Source organism: Cryptosporidium bovis (assembly GCF_009768925.1).
Source record: "Cryptosporidium bovis isolate 45015 chromosome Unknown contig_19, whole genome shotgun sequence".
NCBI classification, from domain to species: domain Eukaryota; phylum Apicomplexa; class Conoidasida; order Eucoccidiorida; family Cryptosporidiidae; genus Cryptosporidium; species Cryptosporidium bovis.
The window spans coordinates 109,993-131,444 of record NW_027125035.1 but is presented as its reverse complement, the minus strand read 5'-3'; the positions used below and the strand labels follow the sequence as shown (position 1 = coordinate 131,444).

The following is a 21,452-nucleotide window of genomic DNA, read 5'->3' as shown; positions in this document are numbered from 1 at the left end:
CATTCTTTCGAAAGAATAATTTGGTAAATAATATCAAAAATTATTTCTTTTAATCAGAAAAAGGTTAATATAGATAAGAAGTATCATTAAAGGTGTGTGGTATATTATATTCCTTTATGTGTTAGTTAACTTCAATTATTATAATTGTTATTATCGTTAATATCGAATAAAGTGACATAAATATTGCTATTTTCAAGGTTTTTTTCTCAATTGCTTCATTTCATACTGCTGAATATAATATTGTATATATATAGTTAAGTCAACGACATTTTTACATATAAAGCCGTTAAAAATGGAGAATGAAGCTGAAGAAAACATTTCAACAATGATTAGAACAGTCAAATCTTTTTCAAGTGATAAAAAGGTATTCTTAAATATAAATGAAGAAAAACCTATTTCATTAACAGACAATAATAGTACAGGTATTTATGACTGCAGTATTGCAAAATCTATTGACGTTAAGGGTGAATCCTTTGAGGAAGATGATAATTCCTGTTTAACTACAACTATTACAGCCAATGAATTATGTGATTCAAATAGTATATTATCACTTTCTGGGGTCAATATACCAGATGGCATGCAAATAGATGATATAAAAAATGAAGATATTGATAGAAATAGTTTAAAAGATAAATTGGAACAATCAGCATTTGATATTCAACCGCTAAAAAGTAATACAGGTATTGACAATTTATCAAGTAGTAAGGAAATCACAACAGCTGCTGTGAATACAAATAATATTGATGAAGGAAATGAAGGTAGCATCACAGAAGTAAAAATTTGTACAATTACTAATGATATATCAAATACTACCGTTCCATCGAATACTATTACCACTAGCTCAAAGGCAGGAAGGCGTTCGTCTGCAATACATCACGAAGTTGGTCCTAGACAATTGAAATACAATCAAATAGGTGTCTATTGGAAAGATAAAGAAAGCAGGGTGTATGCAAGATTTACATGGGCAACAAGAAAATATTCAAAAAGTTTTTATGTTGGCCCAAACAAACCATATGCAACCGTTAGAGACGCAGAGAAGGCAGCCATAAGATTCTTATTAATAAATAGTCCATTACATAGAAGAAGTCATCTGAAGCATTTTAGGTTTACAGAAAGCGACGAGGAGGACGACGAACCATATGTTGGGTCACAAGCATTAAGAGAAGCTAGGAGAACAAAAGGCATAATGTTACATTTTCCTGCACCAGAAAGTGATGATGAAGTTTGGTCACATTATAATACCTCAAATGTTAACCCGGCAACATTATATGGAGAAATTATTAAAAAGATGGATAATGATAATACAGTTGGTTTTTCAAGTCCAGTTACATCTGCAAGGGAATACGTGACGTCTAAAGGGAAGCAATCGTCATCTAGTGGTCAAATATCTGCCGATGGTAATGGTGTTATAGTTAATAACAACAAATACTCTAACGCATTATCGTCCGTTGCAGGATCAACAAACGATAGCAATATTTCATCTGACGATTTGTTTCTAGCACTCGTAGCAAATCAGATAGACTCGGATAGATTGGTTGAAAGGCATCCAACTGGAGGATCATTTACAAATCCCTCAACAAGTACAACAGTCTCAACAAAAAAGTTTAAGCCATGCCTAAAAACAGAAACTTTGGATTCATCTGAAACTAATTTCTTCCCGAGTAATCAATTTACAATTGTTGATCAAAATGTTCCGCAAACTAATAATCCTTTCTTAGGTGTGGATTACAATACATTAATTGCACTTCAACAAGCTCAAATGGCCAATTATTATTTTCAACAACAAGTTGCCTATGCAGCTGCAGCAAATATGGCAATGACACCAAATGCAACAAATAGTGTTAATAACACTGGTAATACTAATCCTTTTATTTTTTCTCAATATAATGTTGCTCCGAACATTTCAAATCTTGATTCAAATAGAGTTGATGAATCGGATGTTGACAATAAAACAATAAGCAGCAGTAGTAGCAATAATGTTATTAGTAATAATAATGTTGGTAGTAATACTAGCGTTCTAGGTTTAAGTACAGGTGTAAATGCGAATACAAACGGTGCTAAAGGAACAACTCACAATTCTAATCCTATTCAAGTGATTGCAGAATCAACAATGGAGCAGTATGGCGGAATTATTCCAGGTCAGGGAACAAAGGCAATGCCTTCTTCAAATATTAGTTTATACAATACGACTATTCCAGGTAATTATACTGACTATATGACGGCAATGGCAACAGCTGCGTATTCAGGATGGTATGCTGCTACTCCATTCGGTTATACAATGCCTTTGGTTGGTTCATACACCACTCCAGTCTTACCTTCGATAATTCCGAATGCAAATATCTTTGCTAGTCATTTTCAAAATAATATTTTAACAGGTAATAATATTCAATCAAATATTAATACTGCAAACTTACAAAAACAGGTTAATGGTAATAATAAAGCAAGTCCCCTAGATAGTACCGTGATAAATTCTTTACTAACAGAAAAAGAAACTAGAAACCACAATATTGAACAGGAAGAAACAAGCCATAGCCTTTAGTAACGAGTATAGACATAAAAATGGGAAGAGAATACAATATACTATTCGGGGGCTACATATGAGTAAAATATTTTGTATTAAACATGTTCATATTCACCCAGAGCTTTCTTTTTTTCTTGAAACACTAATTGTTCAATATTATTATTAGGTATAGAAATGATTGACTTTTCTTTCTAACTATTTGATCCAATACTTTTGTTTTTTCTCTTGATTTTGTTCATAACTGTGGTATTTGACTCCAAAGTTACAGGTCTCGGAATAGAGCGCCATGTTTTACATGTAAAAGTCATGCACGATTTACTTTCCACATGACAAATAAGAAATATAAATATGAAGAGTTAAATAGAAACAACAGCTAGAATACAAATTGGAATAAAAATACTGTCAAATAGGAAAAAGTTAAATAAAGGAGCACGAAAAGAGAGATGTTATAAGTAATATATATATACATATATATATATATATATATATATATGTATATATTAATATTGAGAAATAACTGAGACACATATCTAGAAGAGTGAATATAAATATATTTTATGTATTTGTGACATATAAAAAGGATTTATATCAATGAATTTGTTTAATATAGTTGTATTAACATTAATATTATTTTTTTTGGATAGTAATAATATAGTTACAGGATATGGTGATGCATGCAATGGTGTAGATTGTGTAATAAGCCCGTTGCCCGTTTGTCCACTAAATGGTGTATATTCGGAGCAAGAAAATGGATGCATAATAACCGAACCAATAATAAAAAATTGCCCAGAAGGGTTTAAGTCTTCAGGAGTGCAGTGTAGTAAGAATGTCCATACAGAGAAGATTTTGACATGTCCAGAGAATACAAAATATAACAAAATTAATCGAGAATGTTATATTGAGAAGAGAGAGGTACCAAAATGTAAGCCAGGGTATATAGAGGATGGAGATGGCAATTGTTATAGATTGAATGATGCAGAAATAAAGTGTGATATAAACGAAGATGAGAAGGAGGATGGATGTTATAGTTATAAAATGGTTAGCAAAGAGTACAATTGTGACTATATACCAGAAAATATAAAATCAATACATAAAGTCGATGTAAATAGTTACATATCATCAACAGCATATTTAGAGGGTGAGTCAAAATACAATGATAATGGACTAATGAATTCGATTTGCAAAGTAAAAGTTTTTCATAAACCAAGTTGTCCAACTAATTCTACTGAAAATAAAAGCACAGGTGAGTGTTTAAATGAAACAAACCCTGAAATATATTGTGAGGATGATAGTTATACATTAATTGATAGTGAAAATAATGAAAAGGTTCAAGTAATAAATGATTTTAATGGTTCTGGAATAATGGGGATTAAAAGTAGACATTACTGTGAAAAAAAAGAATACGTTGAGGCAATAACAGAGTGTCCGGATGGTATGACAAAAGAAAAAGACGATACAGGGAAAGAAGTTTGTTTGTTATTTAAAAACGAAATACCGAAAATATGTCCAATAGGTTTCACTTATAATGATAACACAAAAAATTGTGTATATAAAGAAGACCCAAATATAATATGTAATAAAGGGTATGTATACAGAAATGGTTATTGTTATCTAATAGAAAAAGAAGTCAGTGTGGAACCTGAAAAGAGTAGTCCAATTTCGTTTTGTGCAGACCCAGAGGCAGCAATCATAGGGCAATATTGCGTTAATAATCAAAATTTAGCACCAAATAAAAATTGTCCAGACAAGTATGATTATTCAAAATACAGTGATAAATGCGAAATGGAAATAGAAATAGAGCCCATACAGACATGTCCTCCGAGGTATATATTAAACGTTGAAAATCAAATATGTGAGAGAAGGATAGAAAAGGATTGCTCAACAGTGAAATACAGAAAGCATTGCACAAGTTATAATGGTGATATTAATGTAGATAATGATAGAATGGAAGTAAGTTTAAACAGAAATTTGGGTACATATCACCATTCTCATGGACATGGGCATGGACATCATGCTGAGACATTAATACCAGCAAGTCATGGAACAAACCAAATAGTGCATCAATGTGTCGAAATACCGGAGCACATACAGAAAACGTGTGTAAATACAGAAACAGCACCAATAATTTATTTGTGTCATGATGGAATAAAAACTACGGAAAAAAGAAGATGTATTAAAAAAAATCAAGTAATGCCTATATTAAGTTGTCCAAAAGAATTTAAATTGAGAAATGGTGAATGTGTTCAACAAAAAATAGATTCCATCAAGTATAAGTGTCCAGAGGGCTTTAATTTAACTTATAATGAAAATTCAAAATGGATGTTACCATATTGTATATCGCAAATAGCAAATACTTTACAAGAAAGCAAACAGGAAAAGATGGACGCGTTGTATGAATGTGCTAGTGAAAGTATGACACTAAGTATAAATGAGTATAATAAAAGGGAGTGCATTGAGATAAGAAGTCCAGAATGTAGACATATCGGATGCAAATATTTAATAAAAAGCTTGGATCCGAAATGGATTTGCCCACCAGGTTCCTACATGTCAGATGAATACTTGGAGAAAATAAAAACAACATATAACCATAGAAAATTGTTGGCAAATAATAGTTTTAATCATAACCACAATTACAAACATAATCACCATTTAATGGACGGTTCGTTAATATATAATGCGAACAATATGCCAAAGTGTATAATTGATGTTATTAGAGATGTGAGTATAAGATGTGCAAATAACTCAATATTGGGGGAAAATGGAAAGTGTATGGAAAAAGTTGAAAAAACATGTCCCAGTGGAGGATGCGAGAGTACATTGAAATTTAATCCGGCAGTAATGTGTCCCAAGAATACCGAGTCCCAAGGAAGTCACAATGCTGATCTATGTAAAATGACCGTCAAAAAGCCATTCAAATATTATTGTGAACAAGGTGGGAAAATAGTGATGCATAATAAGTGTAGATATATTGAAAGTAAGACATGTAAAAATCCAGGTTGTGTTGAACATATAAAAGTTGAAGGAAAAATGCAATGTCCTCCTGGATATTCAGAAACTAGACACGTCACAAGCAACTATTTAAATAACATGTCTGTAGGAGCGTCCGAAATGAATAATATTAACCTGTTAGCAAGTCAAGGAATCGGAAAGAGCGGGAAAATGGGGGGTACACTATCGTCATCGGTGTCAAATTTATCATCTTTGGCAATTCCCACTTCCTCAGTGCCGTCACAGTCACCATCTTTTTATACAAACAAAGTTGTTCCATCAAACTACTCCTACAATAATAGTCTGGGTGCACTCGCAAATAGAAGAAGGTTGTTCGGAACAGTTAGACCTTTATCAAACTCAAATCAGTGCACAGCTCTTGAGTTTACACCTTATATTTTAAGTTGTAGACAAGGATTTACAGAAACTGACGGAAAATGCCTGGGTGTAGTTGACGCTACATATCAATGCCCAGATGGTAGCTTACTGAGACAAGATGGTTTATGTGAAAAAATAAAAAATGGAAGTATTAGCAACAGTAATAATAATTTACAGTATGGTTACAATACTAGAAAAAATGTTTAACATGCACTTACAAAATGCTTCAAATACATTTAATTCGAATATCTTGGCGCTGATTGGCATGGCGCCAGGTGCGAAAATGTCAATAATAAACCACATCGAGAAAAAGAGCAAGTTCTGTTTCGGTGTTGTGAAAACAAAAATAAATATAGTATATATATGTTAATGTATATTATATATTTAGTTCTGTCGCATTAAACTTAGAGAAGTTGCTTTTTAGTGCATTTATCGCAGGAACAGCAGAGGTAGTGTCAATATAAACTTCCATAAAGGTTTGTTTTTGAAAAGAAAAAAATAGTATTACATATATATATAATATTGAATTCGTGATTAATAGCAATAGGAGATGAGACCGCTGACAGAGGAGGAAACAAGAATACTATTTGAGAAACTTAGTAACTACTTGGGGAATAATTTGCTATCATTACTAGAGAGAGAAGATGAGAACTATGTATTTAGATTACACAAGGGAAATGTGTTTTACCTAAGTGAATCACTGGCAAAAGCAGCAACATTAATACCGAAGAAAAACCTGTTAAGCATGGGAACATGCTTGGGTAAATTTTCAAAAACAAATAAATTTAGACTAGGAATAACGTCACTTCAGTATATAGCTAGACTAACTCCAAACAAGGTATGGGTTAAACCAGGCGGTGAACAGAGTTATATATATGGAAATCACGTAATAAAAAGGCACATAAACAGGATGACTGACGGTTTAAATAACAATACAGGCGTTGTTATATATTCAATGGACGATTTACCATTGGGATTTGGAGTACTGGCCAAAAGTTCTGTTGATATAAAGAATGCTGACCCAGAAGCAATAACTGTTTATCACCAGACAGATGTTGGTGAATATCTAAGAGAGGAGGCCGATTTGCTGTAATATAAGGAAAAATAAAAGAGAAATAGTTTAATGGTGATATATAAAATTACTTTATTATGAAAACGAAGAAAAATTATATATATATATATATATATATATAGATGAACGTTTTAATTATTATTTGTCTTGATACTTGAGTTTGCGTTTAGAATCGCTACGAGTTGTTCTATTTATTGTCTTTACTGTTGTCGTTTGATTTGGAGTTTAAAAGGATTTCTATTTTATCTAATCCATGTATATCATTTATTTTCTGATTTATATTAGAATGAATGAGATTAGCAACTGTGACGAGGGGATGGTTTGGTCCATTATATATTTTGCAATTTTCAACTATAAGGTCTAAATCGTCCTGAAATTCCTTTCTGGATTTATATTCTCTTTTTTTGCATTTATTTATCATAAGCTGTAACCACATTGGTTTTTTTACTAGATTATAGTAATTTGGAGCAATTCTTTCATTTACGCGATTCCAGAATACGTGAGAATAGTGATGTAGGGTCTTTGTACTGTTTATTATTCTCTGTAACTCAATGGAAAATTCGTCTAAAGCTTCTGAATATGTATTTATATTTGGACCCATACTTTTTATATTGTAATGATTACTTGTTTTAATATCGAATGGAGATGAATATCCGACATTAGAGTTTGCATCTCTTTTAATACCCGTACTTCCTATTATTATAGTGCTAGAACTTTTATTATTATCAGTGTATGCAGAGTCATGTGCATTTCCTGTACCTGCCCCCAATACCATGCTGTTTGCATTGTAACCTGAACCAGAATAACCACTTACTACTGAACTTTTATCATCATTTTCCATCAATTTCCTTTGTCTAGCTGAAAGTCTTGAAAATTGCATTCCACCTGCTCCTGTTACTATTCCTGCACCGCTCATGTTATTACTAGCCAAATCATTACCACCCCCGGCACCACCTATATTTGAGTCGTAACTTCCTGAAATTAAGTTGGAGGAGCTAATTTGACTATTTCTAAGTGGAGAACACCCAATATTTGTTTCATTATTAACTTGATTTGAAGACGGACGTCCTCTTTTGCCAATCTTCACTGGATTTACTACACTGTCCAATGTAACTAATTGTTTCATATTCAAGTTACCAGGTGTTTGAGAGTAACCTAAACCTAATAAATTTGCTATTGCGCTTTCTTCCTCATAATAATTTAGCTTTCCCTTAATAGTTAAGTTATTTCCGTACATCATTCCACTTCCATTGTTTTCTTCAGTGCCTCCAATTCCACCTATAACTTCACCAAGTCTTTTGTATTTTATGCTATTACCTGAATATGATGATATATTGTTTTTCCTTTTTAAATTTGAAAAAGAAGTGTGATATTTGTTTATACTACTGCTACTCCCACCTCCAGATTTGCTGCTGTAGTAATAGGGGCACATTGGGTTTGAAGCTATGTGACCAACTTGACCGCATCTTCTGCATGTTCTACTTGCTCTTCCTAATACACCAGGTACTCCCGTGGGATTTAATTGACGTCTTTCTTCTCTCTTTACATGAATCCTCATTCTTCTCCAGTTTAAGAAATAACGAATGTTTTCCTCACCATATATATAAACAACTTTCTCATCCTCATAGTTCCAGTCATTTGAATTTCTTTTTACTCTTATCCAGGCAAGTCTTGGAATGTATTCATTGTCATTTATCTCAGTTGCATTAATTGTCTTACTTTTTTCAGTAGAAACAACACCTTCATCCACGCCTCCATTATCTTTTCTATTTATCATCCTTCTAAATTCCTCCAGTTCTTTTTCATCCTCTTCATTATTACTTAAAAGAGATGACAATGTATTGTCGTGAATTGCATTTCCACCACTTCTAATTGATGAGGATGACAACGGGGAGAAATTGATTTCATTTACCTTTACTTCGTTGTTCTTTGATTCCATGAGTGAGGATATAAATGTCTCCTCTAAATCCATTTCCTCCTCATCATCTTCATCGGTATTAGTGTTGTCTTTGTCCTCGGTAAATTCCGCTTTATTTTCTTTTGTTTGCTTGTCGCCTAAACTTAGTTCAGAAAAAGAGGAATTAGAGTTGTGATTGGACTCACTCGCTCTTAATTTCTTGTTAGTAAAATCCTCTTGTTTAGCTTTCTTCTCAATATTGTCATTAAATTCTAAATCTAGTGTCGAATTTGAGTTAAAATTAGTGTCACCATCGTACTCTCTGCTCCTCTTGTATTTGCCACCATAACTTTCGTATTCATTCTCGTTATTTTCTTCGTCGTCAGTTATCACAGGATCCTCAGATCTCAACGCAGTTTCCTGGTTTTTTAATACATTAACCAATGAACTGTAATATTCATCTTGTGGCGGAAATACTTTCTCACTTTGAATAACATTGTTTAAAGAAGAGTTGGACTCGGTTCCAATAGTTGCGTTTCCCAGTGAACTAACTTTGTTTCCACTTTCAGCATCATCTGGTCTTCCTAATCCATTTAAAAAAGACCTGTCAAAATGCCTGACTAATGCAACTCTGTCCCATCTTGGAAGAGAAACAATAGCAGAGTCATCAAATCCACATTGCAATAATCTGTCTCTAAGTTGATCCATTGAAAGCTTTCTTAGGTCCTCGTTCTTATTAACATTGCCGCTATTAACTGTTTTTTGATTTAACAATTCAACATTGCAATCACCAAGCATTAGTCCCTTCCTTATAAAATTGATTCCTTCACCCCTGCCACCACTTGGATCACCTATCCCTTTAATACTAAATTGCCCATTTTTGTTTTTCATTACTTGATTATATTCTTTTGTTAGGTTCCACGGAGTCAGCAAAAGCGATTCTTCAATGTACCGAGCCACTGGTGTGAGTCTTCTTCCATTTGAATTTATTAAACCTGTACTTAGTTCATTTATTAAGTTCAATATGTTTTTTGTATTTGAGTCATTATTCTTCAATTCCATTACCTTCTTTCTAGCCAAATCCGCATACTCTTTTGCTATTTCTTCCATTTTGTCCAGTTCACTCAATACTATAGGTATCTTTGAGAAATGCCTCAATGAACGTATACCTATTTGCTTTAATCTATAGTCACCAGATATTGAACTATCTAGTGCACACAATAATTCAGGATTAATTATTTGTCGTAATTCCGTTTCGTTTAATTGCTTTAGTAGAATAGAACTTGTATTTGAGCTATTTGTATTTGTATTCGAGGATGATATCCCAGAAATTAACATCCCTGGAGCACCTATAATCGAAAATGAATTTAAAGAAATAGAATCTTGCTCTGCTTGAATAGTTATATTATCACTATTGCGCATTAACTTACCTTGTAAACTGCTCAAACAAGAACCAGATCCAGAAGTGGATTCAGTTGCTCCTTGTAATTGTGAATTTACGTTTGGATTCGAAGAAGATGAAATCTTATTATCGTTGTTGGCATCTTTGTTATCTTTACATGAAACTAGTATTTTATGCAAAGTATTTTGATCAAATGTATATTTGAACATTTTCTGTGCTATTTTTCTGATATCATTAAACGTCTCCTTTCCATTTTCTTTTGCATATCTTAATACAACTGCTCTCATTTGATCTTTTCTTAAATTTGTATATGTCTTACTATCTATAAACGGCACCTCTAATAGTGGTTCCTCTTGACCAACCGAGTAAAAACAACTCATATTTTCTTCATTTAATGGACGCAAGTATAAGTAACACTTTTTTGTTGAGGAAGCGTTGTTGCCTGTTCCAGAACTCCCTGAGTTGACATGTTTTCGTATTAACAGAAAATCACAGGATGTTATCCCACTGTCACCAGCAGTCTTTTCCTTCTCCTCTTTACTGTATTCATAATTATGGTGATATACTGGTGCCTTAAACAATCCCGTCTCGAAAAGTCCCATCGAATCATTGCTCTCAAGAGGATATTCTACACCAAATAATTTAGGTAATTCAACGTTATTTTTCTCGTTTACTATTCTAGTTACTCCTAATGGACCAGATTTTGATATTACTTTATCAATGGTACTGCTTGCAGTCTCTTTATCGTACTTAACGTATCTAATTATCCTCCCTGCCATTCCAATATTATTCAAAAGTAATGGATTCTGCTCCACATACTCAAAAAACGCTATTGGTGTTTTGTGAGATAGAGATAGATCCTCAGGTGAAACGAAACAGACCGAAGAGTTTATACCTGATGGTATTTCCTTAAAATCCTTTAGTCTCTGATGGTAGCGATATAGTAGTGGTGGTATCCCAACATTCCCACCTCCACTATTGTAACTATTACTTGAACTTGAAGAAGACGTATTTGAATTCTTATTTAGCATATTTGCCACGGGATTGACTAACCACGGCCCGAATAATTCAAATCCGGTATCATTTTTTACTGATTTTGAATTTAATAGTGAATTGAACCAGTTCTGGGAGTAATTATAAGTGGGATTTGACTTTGATGTCAATGACTCATACATACCGGCTCTAAAGTCGAATTTGTGAAATCTAACTCCGTCTATTGGTAGCATATTACCACTAACTAGGTAAAATGACCAAGCAAGTGGCGTGTGTAAATTTGAGATTGAAGGTAATTGAAAGTTGTTTTTGTGCTCGTGCTCATTGTCTTCTTTTTTATTTTCCAATGAAAGTTTACCCTTGCTATCTATGCTTTCATTATTATTACCATCAAATTCACCATTCTTGTTTAACATTGCCTCTTTTTCCTTATCCTTAATATCAATGCTAAAACGTCCTCCTTTCCCGAATAATCTGTAAAATTCTTCCGTTCCAACCTCCAAATGGTTGAATGTATTATTATTTATATTGGCTCTACTTTCATAATATTGACGAAAATTATCACTCCATATTTCGTATATTAATGGACCCTTATTCTCTGCTGCTATTGAATTTACAAATGATAGCCACTTTATAAGTAAATTCTGCTTTTCATTTTTTCTTTTAGTTATTCCCCTTATGTTACCTTTTTTTATATTCTCATATGCATCATATATCCACTCATCTAACTCCTTCATTTTGCTTCTATTGTTTCGACTATCTACAGATATACTTTTTCCGTTGAATATACTCGGTACTAAATGCAATAAATCTCTTAAAGTTAATGACCTCACTAATGGGTCCATATTATCATTTGTAGTAGACCTATTCAAAGTACTAAATACAAATGATGCTGCTAATTGAGACATGGTACTGTAAATATTTCCAATTCCAGTACCTGATCCATTAGCAACATAATTACCCCCAAATAAACATTCAATTCCACCGAAAAATGCCGAAGAATTATTCTCAAATCCAAGTTGTGATCCCAGTAAGTCGTGGTTGTCCTCCATGCTCTCTACAGTGTTCTCATAATCCATTAAATCCATTCCCATTATTGCCAACTCTAAACGCTTTTGTTTGTTTATTTTCTTCATTTTTTGACGTTTCTGACGTTCTTGTTGAGTTTTATTCAGTGTTTTGTTATTTTGACAGTTTAATGTTGAATTTACGGTTGTATTGTTGCTAGTAATGGTATTACTTACATCACTTAAAACAACAGAACCTCCACAGACTCCAGATGCCACTGGAACACCAGAACCATCATTCTTGCTTCCAGCTGATGGTACATTAATGCCACTACTCCCCCCTGAGATGCTTTTTGATACAGTATTAGAATTATTTAAATCATTTAGACCAGATTTTGCTGCATCTATTATCTTCCTCCTTACATCATTCCTGTAACTATATATTGACTTATTCATAAATCCATTCTTTATGTCTATGCTGATGTAGTTCCTACCTCTAAAATCATTAGAGGCCATTTTCATCATTTCAATAATGTTTAAGCCTCTTTCTACTGCTTTATCACTTTTTATTTTAGACTTCATTTTTAATTCGTATTTTTCACTCTCAGATATATCATACTTATACATATCGTTCTCTATTTCGTCACCACTATCCAAGTCGTCAGAAATATTTATAAACCATTCTTTTTGACCTCTTAAACTTAATTTGCTTGCTTTTCCGTCATTACTCTCAATCTTATCACATTTCAATTTTTCTCCCCATAACAGTAACTTAAGCATATTAGATCTAGCTCTTCCTCCAACCCTATTTCCATTCAAATCAAGTCCTGGCTCATCACTATTTGCATTTTCCTCCATTCCATTCAACATTTCAGTTATGGCACTGTTCAGTCTTTTGTGGATAGTTGAATTATTCAAAAAACAACTGTTAGTGTCTTGAACACCTACATCTTTCTCCTCCACTAATGGTTTAACCAAACTTTCTGGTATTTTCATTACCTTGCTTTCATCATCTGTATCTATTTCACTAACACAAATGTCAGTATTTTCTTTTTTGTCAAAACCTTCATTGGTATTTTTGTCCTCTTTATTTTCGTAAACATTCAAATCAATTGCATCAAAGTTAATTGGTAACTTAATTTCAAAAACCTTTTTCACCAAAACTTCATTTTCACAATCGTTATTTATTGACTCATAAGTGACTTCCCCTACCTCCTCCTCGCCATCTACTGCTTCATATTCCTCCTCTGTTGTGAATTCACCCACATTTATTCCACAAGTGCTTAATAACAAATTTGAGTAGTTGCCTAAAACCACATTTTTACGTGATTCTATCCTCATCACTCTACACACACCTGTGTCTTCAACCGTTATCGTCTCTACAAATCTGACCACCCGATGCCTAAAAAGGCTCTAATTTACCACCACTATTATAATATTCCCTTTTATTTTCTTATATTTAACCTTTTTGCCTATTCTGATTTTTTTTCCATAATTTAATTTGATTTTCTTGTGAATGTGTTGGCGCCACATTTATTATTTATTGGGTATCGATGTTTAATTTAGCAGTGTTTGTAGGCACAACAAAAAAACGTGGGTTAAATTTGATTTACTAACATAAAGTTTAACATATTCAGAGGGCTTAAAACAATAAGCTGTAATATACATTCTAGTGATCTAAATTTCTAACACTAGGCACTTCTAGACTTTGTCATTGCGTAATTTAATACGAATATTATTGTTAGATCTAACCAATTGTAAATCAAACAATAAACAAAACTTTCATCAAAACTAACAGGTTTTTCATAATCCACATGAATCAATCTCCTATTTGATGTTTTTATACTTACTTTTGGCTCAACTGTCTTGTTCAAATGATCGTTATTCCCCGTATTCTGTATTAATATTCTCTTTTTTGGTATCTGAGACGATCTTAAAACATTCTCTTCTGAGAGTATTGTATTCAAATCCAAATAGATATTTGATTTATCTAGAGTGTTGTTTTTGTATTTTAACAAAAGTGCTTCGCTCTTATTTTGTTCTTTGTCAATGTTTTCAATTATTTTTTTTTGTATTTCAGTGTATTTGTCCATTAGATGACTCTTTTCAATCCTGTGATTGGTGTTTACCAGGGAATTATTTCTCTGAGATAACGGATCAGAATATGATATGACCAGGTCATTTGTGATGCATGGAACTATTTCAATCCCAATTAAAGATAGAAACAATTCAAATTCATTTTCCATGTTATTTTCATATTCCGTCCCATTCCTGTTTCTACATGATCCTACAAAGTGGAGCGTTATTTCGTGAATGCTTGGATAACGATTAAGTGGATTTGTAAAATATGTGTTTACCATCTCTTCTGGAGGCAATATCTGTATTGTATCAATTCTCTCTCCAAATTCTTTTTCTGAATCACAATTGTGTATCATAGGATTAAATATCCTGTCTCTTGTTTTTGACTCATTGCTTGATCTAACTTTTACTTTTGTTAATGTTGATATAGGTGAATAATCAATCTCCCAATTTAATCTTATAAACAATACGCATATTGGTTCTTTAAATGATAATTTAATATGTGGAAAGCTTGAATCATTGTTTTCTGTGTTTTCACTCTTATAGTAGTCTAACTTTGTATTCCTATCTCCGTCAAATAATGCAGATATACTGTCATTGTTATTATTGTAGTACGATAATTCTGATAATGGTTTATAATTGCTGACTATACCACTTATTTCACGATTAGTCGCTAAATTCTCTCCTTTTTCGGTATTTTTGAAGATTAAATTGCCAGAATTGATCTTTATTCCTATTTCGTCGAATATTCTCCTCTCGTAATCTTCTGGCCAGTTATCTATTATTATCTTGCTAGACACAAAAAGAGAATTGGATAAATGGTCGCTATTTTTTGAATCTATTCTCATATCTAGTTCAACATATTCACCGTTATTGTTGTTATTAAAATAGGTGTTTTTAGTATTCTTTAATTGTCTAAATCTACTGAATAATTTGTTATTCACAAAGCCAAAGTAGTCTATATTTGAAATAATACTTGTCAAATTTACGTTTAGTAACTCATTTATGTTCAATAGTCTTCTGACTTTTAACTCATTTGTCTCAACTATTCTCCTAGGTATTCTGATAATATGTTTTGAAGTTGATTTCTTGTTTCTGTTTTCATCCAATTCATCTATTGTTATCAATCCTGTCATATCTGGTATTAAGTTTAATATCATTATTTCGACAATCAAATCACTGGAACTTTTATTTCTACTTGACTTATGATTATAACCATAACTATTGTTTTCACTATTTCTAATACCTAGTGACCATGTTTTTTTAAACATCAAACCGTTGTCTCCGCTGTTACTTTTTAAATCATAAAAATAAGTATTTTCTGTTTCATTACCTGCTATTAAATCCTCAAAACCATTTAAATCATATATGTAGTTTACTTTCACATAAATAAATGTTGTATTTGGATTAAAAATTCCTATTCTCATTTTAATTTTGTTTAAGCCATTGTCCCACTTTGGATTGTAACCTATAGGATAGTAAACTAATGAGTCTCCCGAGTTTATTGTATTTTCCATTTCGTAGTCCTCTTTTAATAGCATGTGTTTTAAACTCAAATAACGACGAACTACTATATTATCATCAATATTTTCAGCTCTTGTTTCATGTCTATATAAAAGTCTCATGTTATCTGAATTTACGTTCATAATACACTTATTTATATCGTTGCTTTGTTTTTCTATTACCTTAAAGGAAAAACTTTCACAATTTAGCTCTTTAAAGGTATTATCATTTACTCTTTCCAAAAATGTGCATTTTAAACCTTCTTTTGTTTCTTTGCACAAACTTTTTCCTTTGTGAATAAAAATAAGTTCATAACTTTTTCCAATATCTCCCTTTGTACCAGTATTTCTCCATAACTCTTTTTTTATATCTTTAACGCAATAAGTGTAAATATAAACCTTGTTTAAATCATTGTATAGTTCTTTGTATATTTTCCAACTCATTTCTTTATTTGTATTTTCATCGATTACAAACCTAAAAACACTTAAATTACTGCACGTACCTAAAGTTTCTTTACTAGTTTTTTTTGATGTTATATTTCCTATATAAGCTACTCTTCCACTACCTATTTTATTTATTGCCATAACCTCACATTTATAGGTTATTATTGGAATAAGATTTTCAATAACAAGAAAAGAATTTTTACTCCTCTTTACTATCTTGTCTATTTTTGATTTACTTTCATCTACTATTATGCTTGGTGTTAATATTATTTCGTATTCCGTTATTTTGTAACCACCATCACTTAATGGAGTTTCCCAACTTACTTTTATTGAATCGTAAGTCAATGGAATGTATTCCAAATTCAATGGGCTTGTCGGAACTCCCTCAAAGGTTTCATAAACTCTTGATTTACATTGATAAGTCTCGTAGTTGGTATTCAATATTCTTATTATAAATCTGATCTTTAATTTTGATGGTAATTTTTCAGGTATTTCCAAACTATACTTGTATTTATCATTTATTGATTTACTTACTTTACTTTTGTTCAAATTAAAGTAGCCCAATACACCATCTCCGTCATCTCCTCTGTAACTCCTTAAACTAATTAATCGTTTTATGTTGTCAATGCCATCCTCGAAATCCAAATAACTTGATTCACTTAACACCCATTCCTCATTTATCGCATTGTTATCACCGAAATCTACAATATAACCTAAACTCATACCTATAGTAGATTTAAGCATACTCTTGTCCCAAAGTAATATTCCAATGTTGTCGGGGAATATTTTAATTTTGCCATTGCATACTTTTTGAGTTAAGTCTCTTATTTTCCTATCTTCACTCTTAAGTAATCTAAACCATGTCAGCGAATAATCTTGAACGGTAACATTAAATCCAAAAGGAGGAATAAATACACTATTTTGAATATTGTTGTGATGTATTATTGAAAATTTAAAAGTATATTGATGATTTATTGTACAGTTGCAATTTATCTCTAAATAATATGCATAATCGGATTCTTCTGAATTGTGTTCCTTCAAGTAATCCACAAAAATCTTACTTATTGTGTCACTTTTATCTTTATTATCGTCATCGTTGCTTTCGTAATCGTATGAGCTTGTCTTAAAGTTGTACTTCGGGACATTTTCTAAAAGTATTTCAGTGTTTCTATAGTTTGTTGAACTAAAACTGTTGTATGGATACCATATTATCCTAAAACCTTTAATTAAGTCAATGTTGTTAAATGGGGGGCATATCGCACTATTTTCTTCCAATTCAACTTTGATTTCTCTAATTTCATCTTCATCATCATCGCTTTCGTCATTACTTTGATCGATTCCTTTGTTCGTTTTTTCAGTACATATAATTGGATTCTGGATTTCAACTATAAAACCTACAGATTTACCTCCTGTGTTTAAATTTGAATCATACGGCAAATTAACCAATGTTATTTTCTTCACAAAACCACCTCCAAATCCTGAACTGTTTAAAATATTTGGTACTTTCCAATTTAATGGAAAATAAGACCTTATTCCTGTGCTCTCATTCCTCAACTCTTTGTCATCTTCAACCAATTTTCTCGCAAATAGTTCTTCGTATCCATAGAGAAATTTACCGTTCCTTTCTTTATTTATCTCAACCAATCCCTTAAATACTAAGTTATAATTGCATGTCAGGTCCTTCAGTCTTGATTTAGATGAACTAGATGTCACTATTTGATTGTGAATCAAAATAGGTATTACTCTCTTTTCGTTAGGCAACAGATAACCCGTTCTAGAGGTGTCCTTTGAGATTTCAATCCACGGTACTATTGAAATATTTATTGTCCTCTTTAACTTACTTTTATCAAATATTTTATCCAATTTGAAACCCTTATCTAAACTTATATAATCAAAAAAAACAGGTGTAAAGTTACCAAATGCTTTTTTATTTAAATATGGTTCGTTTGATTCTAGAAACCATGCCATTTTGCCTGTTTCATATATCTTAAAGTTTGAGGTTATTATTTCTTTTAAATATTTATCTTTGAAAATAAGAGTTATTTTCCAAGAATTGATTCCATTCTGTCCAAAGTAAATAGACACTGATTTATATAAATTCTTAATTTTTTCTGAAATTAATTTTATAACCAATGACTTTTCAGTGTTTTCATCGAATATCAACAGCGAACCAGTATTATAATCAAATTCTACTCTTTTTAAAAATAAGTCTTTGTATGGAAAATTAAATGCTAAGTAATCCTGATAAACAGTATTCTTAATTAATTCAAACTCATGTTCATTTTTTATTCCTGTTGTTTTCATATTGTTCATTAAATCATTCTTATATTCCACGTAAATTGCGTAATTTTCCTTTATATATTCAGACACACTCATACTATTCCTCATAAAACTCTCATCTTTTTGTACTGAGTACTGGATAGGAAATTTCTCATTGTTTGTCAAATCTACAAGCATAAAACTTAGTGGTAACTTTCTCATCTCTATTGTTTCTTTTGAAAAATAATTGCTATTTGGTGGAGTTATTATCTTAAATGGACTTATTTTTACATCTAAACTTCTAATTATGCATTTGATAGTAACTGATTTAATTAAAAAAAGATGCTTGGGAGCTTTAATGTTGTTTTCTAAAATTCCTAGTTTATCCACGCTGATTTTTTTAATATCTTCTTCATCTCGAATAATTCCTCCCTCTAATATTACACTATCGATACCATTTAAATAGTTTACCATCCCCCGATTTGAATATATTCTTAAAATTGCAGATACATCAAGCGTTTTCCCCGTCTCTATTTTTACTTTGGAGTCACCAAAATTTGAGTAAACAACCAAACTATAACTACCAACCTTTTCTAGATCAATTAGAAAAATATAAGTAGTTAGTTCAGAATCTTGATTATTATGGAAAAAATTCACTTTTTTGACTTCATTCTCATTTTCTTTAAATAATAGTTCCAGAGTATAAGTACTTGTTACACTGAAACCCAACCATATCTTGCCACAACAGTTGCTATATTTCTCTTCCTTACTAATTTCTATCTCAATACTGCCCAAGATTTGATTGTTTCCAGATATGCTTACTGGAATAATTCCAAAATCAATATTTTCATCTTCAATATCTATTTGAACACATCTGTCCGTTGTAGATATTTGAAAAAACTTATTTTCGTTTATTAAAAGTTTATAAGGTAGGTCAAAAATGTAGTCTTCAACACAAGGTGCTATTTGATTATTCCTTATCTCGTTTTCATCTATATATTTGTCTATTCTAATACTCAATTCAAGTTTGCCATATTTATTAATTATAAAATTTTCCAACAACTTTTTTTCAAGCACTGTTCCATCACTGTTTTGGTGAATTAATTCTATTTTTGTGGTTTCATTCTTAAAATTAACATTAAGATCGGATAATTTTAATATGTCCAATCTCAAAGTTTTTTCATCATCGGATATCATTAATTTATCTGTATTCGCCTCACTTTTTATTATATTTCCTTTGTAAATACAACAATCGTTCAATTTAAAATCTATTTGGAATTTATAATCTATCATTTTGACAATAGGCTTGGTTTCTTCTTTATTTTGAGCTACCTTAATTGTTATTGGAATAGTAAAAATAAAATTTTCCATCTCAAATATTGCTTTCATTAACGCCTGTTTGTTAATCTTAACGACTAGTTCTAGACATATAATTGAATTGTGCTTTGTTATAGTTTGAATATTATTTATTATCAACTCTTTACTTCTGTTCTCAAAATAAGTTTTAAAAAAACTGTACCCATGTACTTCTGAAATACTAAATACAATGTTTATGTCACTTAAATTAAATATATTATTAAATAAATCGTTCAAATCTACTAAAATACCTACTTTTATTATTATTATTTCGTTTTTCAAATTGTTTTCAGTCAAAATTACAGTCTCAGTTTCGTATTTATTCAAGTATTTTCTTTTTTTTGTTTTACGGTTCATATTCTTAAAATTATAATCGGTTTCACCATACTTGTTTTCCAAATTATTGTTTATTGAACTAAATAACACAATTTCTTCACTTGTACTTTTAATCCCGTGAGTTTCTTTGAATAAATTAAAAGATCTTCTGTACTTGGTATCTCTACCATGGTTGTATATCGAACCACTAATAATTAGTTCCAATGTCCTTGACCTTTTAATCATCATTATTTCATTCTCATTTTTTCCACATTTGGTTTCTAACTCTACCTTTTTTCCAGGAATTATTTGCAAAGTACTTGGAAAACCTAATACTTGCATATCGATTGACTTACAGCTTATTCTTTTGTCTATGTCGGTAACCAGGTACATTTCCACATATTTTATACTCTCAAATATGAGATTGTTTTTTATTACTACTTCAAAAGAATTGCTTTCATTTACAGGTGAATCAGCGTCTTTAAGTAAATAATTGTTCAATTTTACACTAACTTCAAATGGGTATTCTTTTACTATAATTATAACGTTTTTTGTCTCAATATTATCATTTTGAATTATTTTTAGACTGAAATGATAATTGCCTTTTAAAAACCCATTTGTATTTACCTTTACAAATAACCTACCTGTTCCTTTTCCAGGTACAGTTATATTCTCAAGCTTAATTTTATTATAAAATTTATTTCTCCAAATATCCATATCTTTTGGAGATAGTTCTATCGGACGAGAAGGATCATACTCATAGTCGTAAAATCTAATCATGTTTCTCTGAATATTCTGTTGGGTCTCAATATTGTCTATTTTGCATAAACCATAAACATAGAGTTCTTTTCTAATATTTTCATTCAATTTGTAGTCTATTGAAGAAAGTTGGATCTCATTTTCAGATTTGGAACCCAAATTAGTCTCATATTTATTGTTATAGTAACAACAATAATCTTCAATGTCATTTAATTCATATTTATCCAATTCCAATTCTGTTGTGATATTTATGGGTAAAAACCTATCGTTTTTTAAGGTAATTAATTCCTTAACATCATTTTCATTTCCCATATAAACACTGAGTAATATTTTTTGATCTTCTTTTGAGGCGTATATTAACTTTATTAACAACAAGAACGAATGTATTATAAAATTATTCATTTTACTATATTTTTAGTTTTATATTTAAACAGCTAAATCCAAGTATGTCAGCATTAACTTAAATGGAGGCGAAAAGAA

At 31.3% G+C, this 21,452-nt stretch overlaps 5 protein-coding genes across 5 annotated transcripts; 3 read left to right on the top strand and 2 right to left on the bottom strand.

The window, feature by feature from the left end:
* Nucleotides 1-292: 292 nt before the first annotated feature.
* On the top strand, nucleotides 293-2,539 carry FG379_001008 (uncharacterized protein; the record flags this gene model as incomplete). The annotated part of the gene is made up of 1 exon (XM_067326383.1): nucleotides 293-2,539. One exon carries the CDS (start codon nucleotides 293-295, stop codon nucleotides 2,537-2,539), a length of 2,247 nt encoding a protein of 748 aa, XP_067182824.1.
* Nucleotides 2,540-3,112: 573 nt separating this feature from the next.
* Nucleotides 3,113-6,094, top strand: FG379_001007 (oocyst wall 3; the record flags this gene model as incomplete). Its single annotated transcript, XM_067326382.1, has 1 exon — nucleotides 3,113-6,094. One exon carries the CDS (start codon nucleotides 3,113-3,115, stop codon nucleotides 6,092-6,094), a length of 2,982 nt encoding a protein of 993 aa, XP_067182823.1.
* A 343-nt stretch (nucleotides 6,095-6,437) lies between these two features.
* FG379_001006 (Nip7 like PUA domain containing involved in ribosomal biogenesis) lies at nucleotides 6,438-6,980 on the top strand (the record flags this gene model as incomplete). Its single annotated transcript, XM_067326381.1, has 1 exon — nucleotides 6,438-6,980. One exon carries the CDS (start codon nucleotides 6,438-6,440, stop codon nucleotides 6,978-6,980), a length of 543 nt encoding a protein of 180 aa, XP_067182822.1.
* A 166-nt stretch (nucleotides 6,981-7,146) lies between these two features.
* On the bottom strand, nucleotides 7,147-13,599 carry FG379_001005 (bromodomain-containing protein; the record flags this gene model as incomplete). Its single annotated transcript, XM_067326380.1, has 1 exon — nucleotides 7,147-13,599. One exon carries the CDS (start codon nucleotides 13,597-13,599, stop codon nucleotides 7,147-7,149), a length of 6,453 nt encoding a protein of 2,150 aa, XP_067182821.1.
* Nucleotides 13,600-13,949: 350 nt separating this feature from the next.
* Nucleotides 13,950-21,374, bottom strand: FG379_001004 (extracellular with a signal peptide; the record flags this gene model as incomplete). The annotated part of the gene is made up of 1 exon (XM_067326379.1): nucleotides 13,950-21,374. The coding sequence occupies one exon, from the start codon at nucleotides 21,372-21,374 to the stop codon at nucleotides 13,950-13,952; it is 7,425 nt and encodes a 2,474-aa protein (XP_067182820.1).
* Between the last annotated feature and the right edge of the window lie 78 nt (nucleotides 21,375-21,452).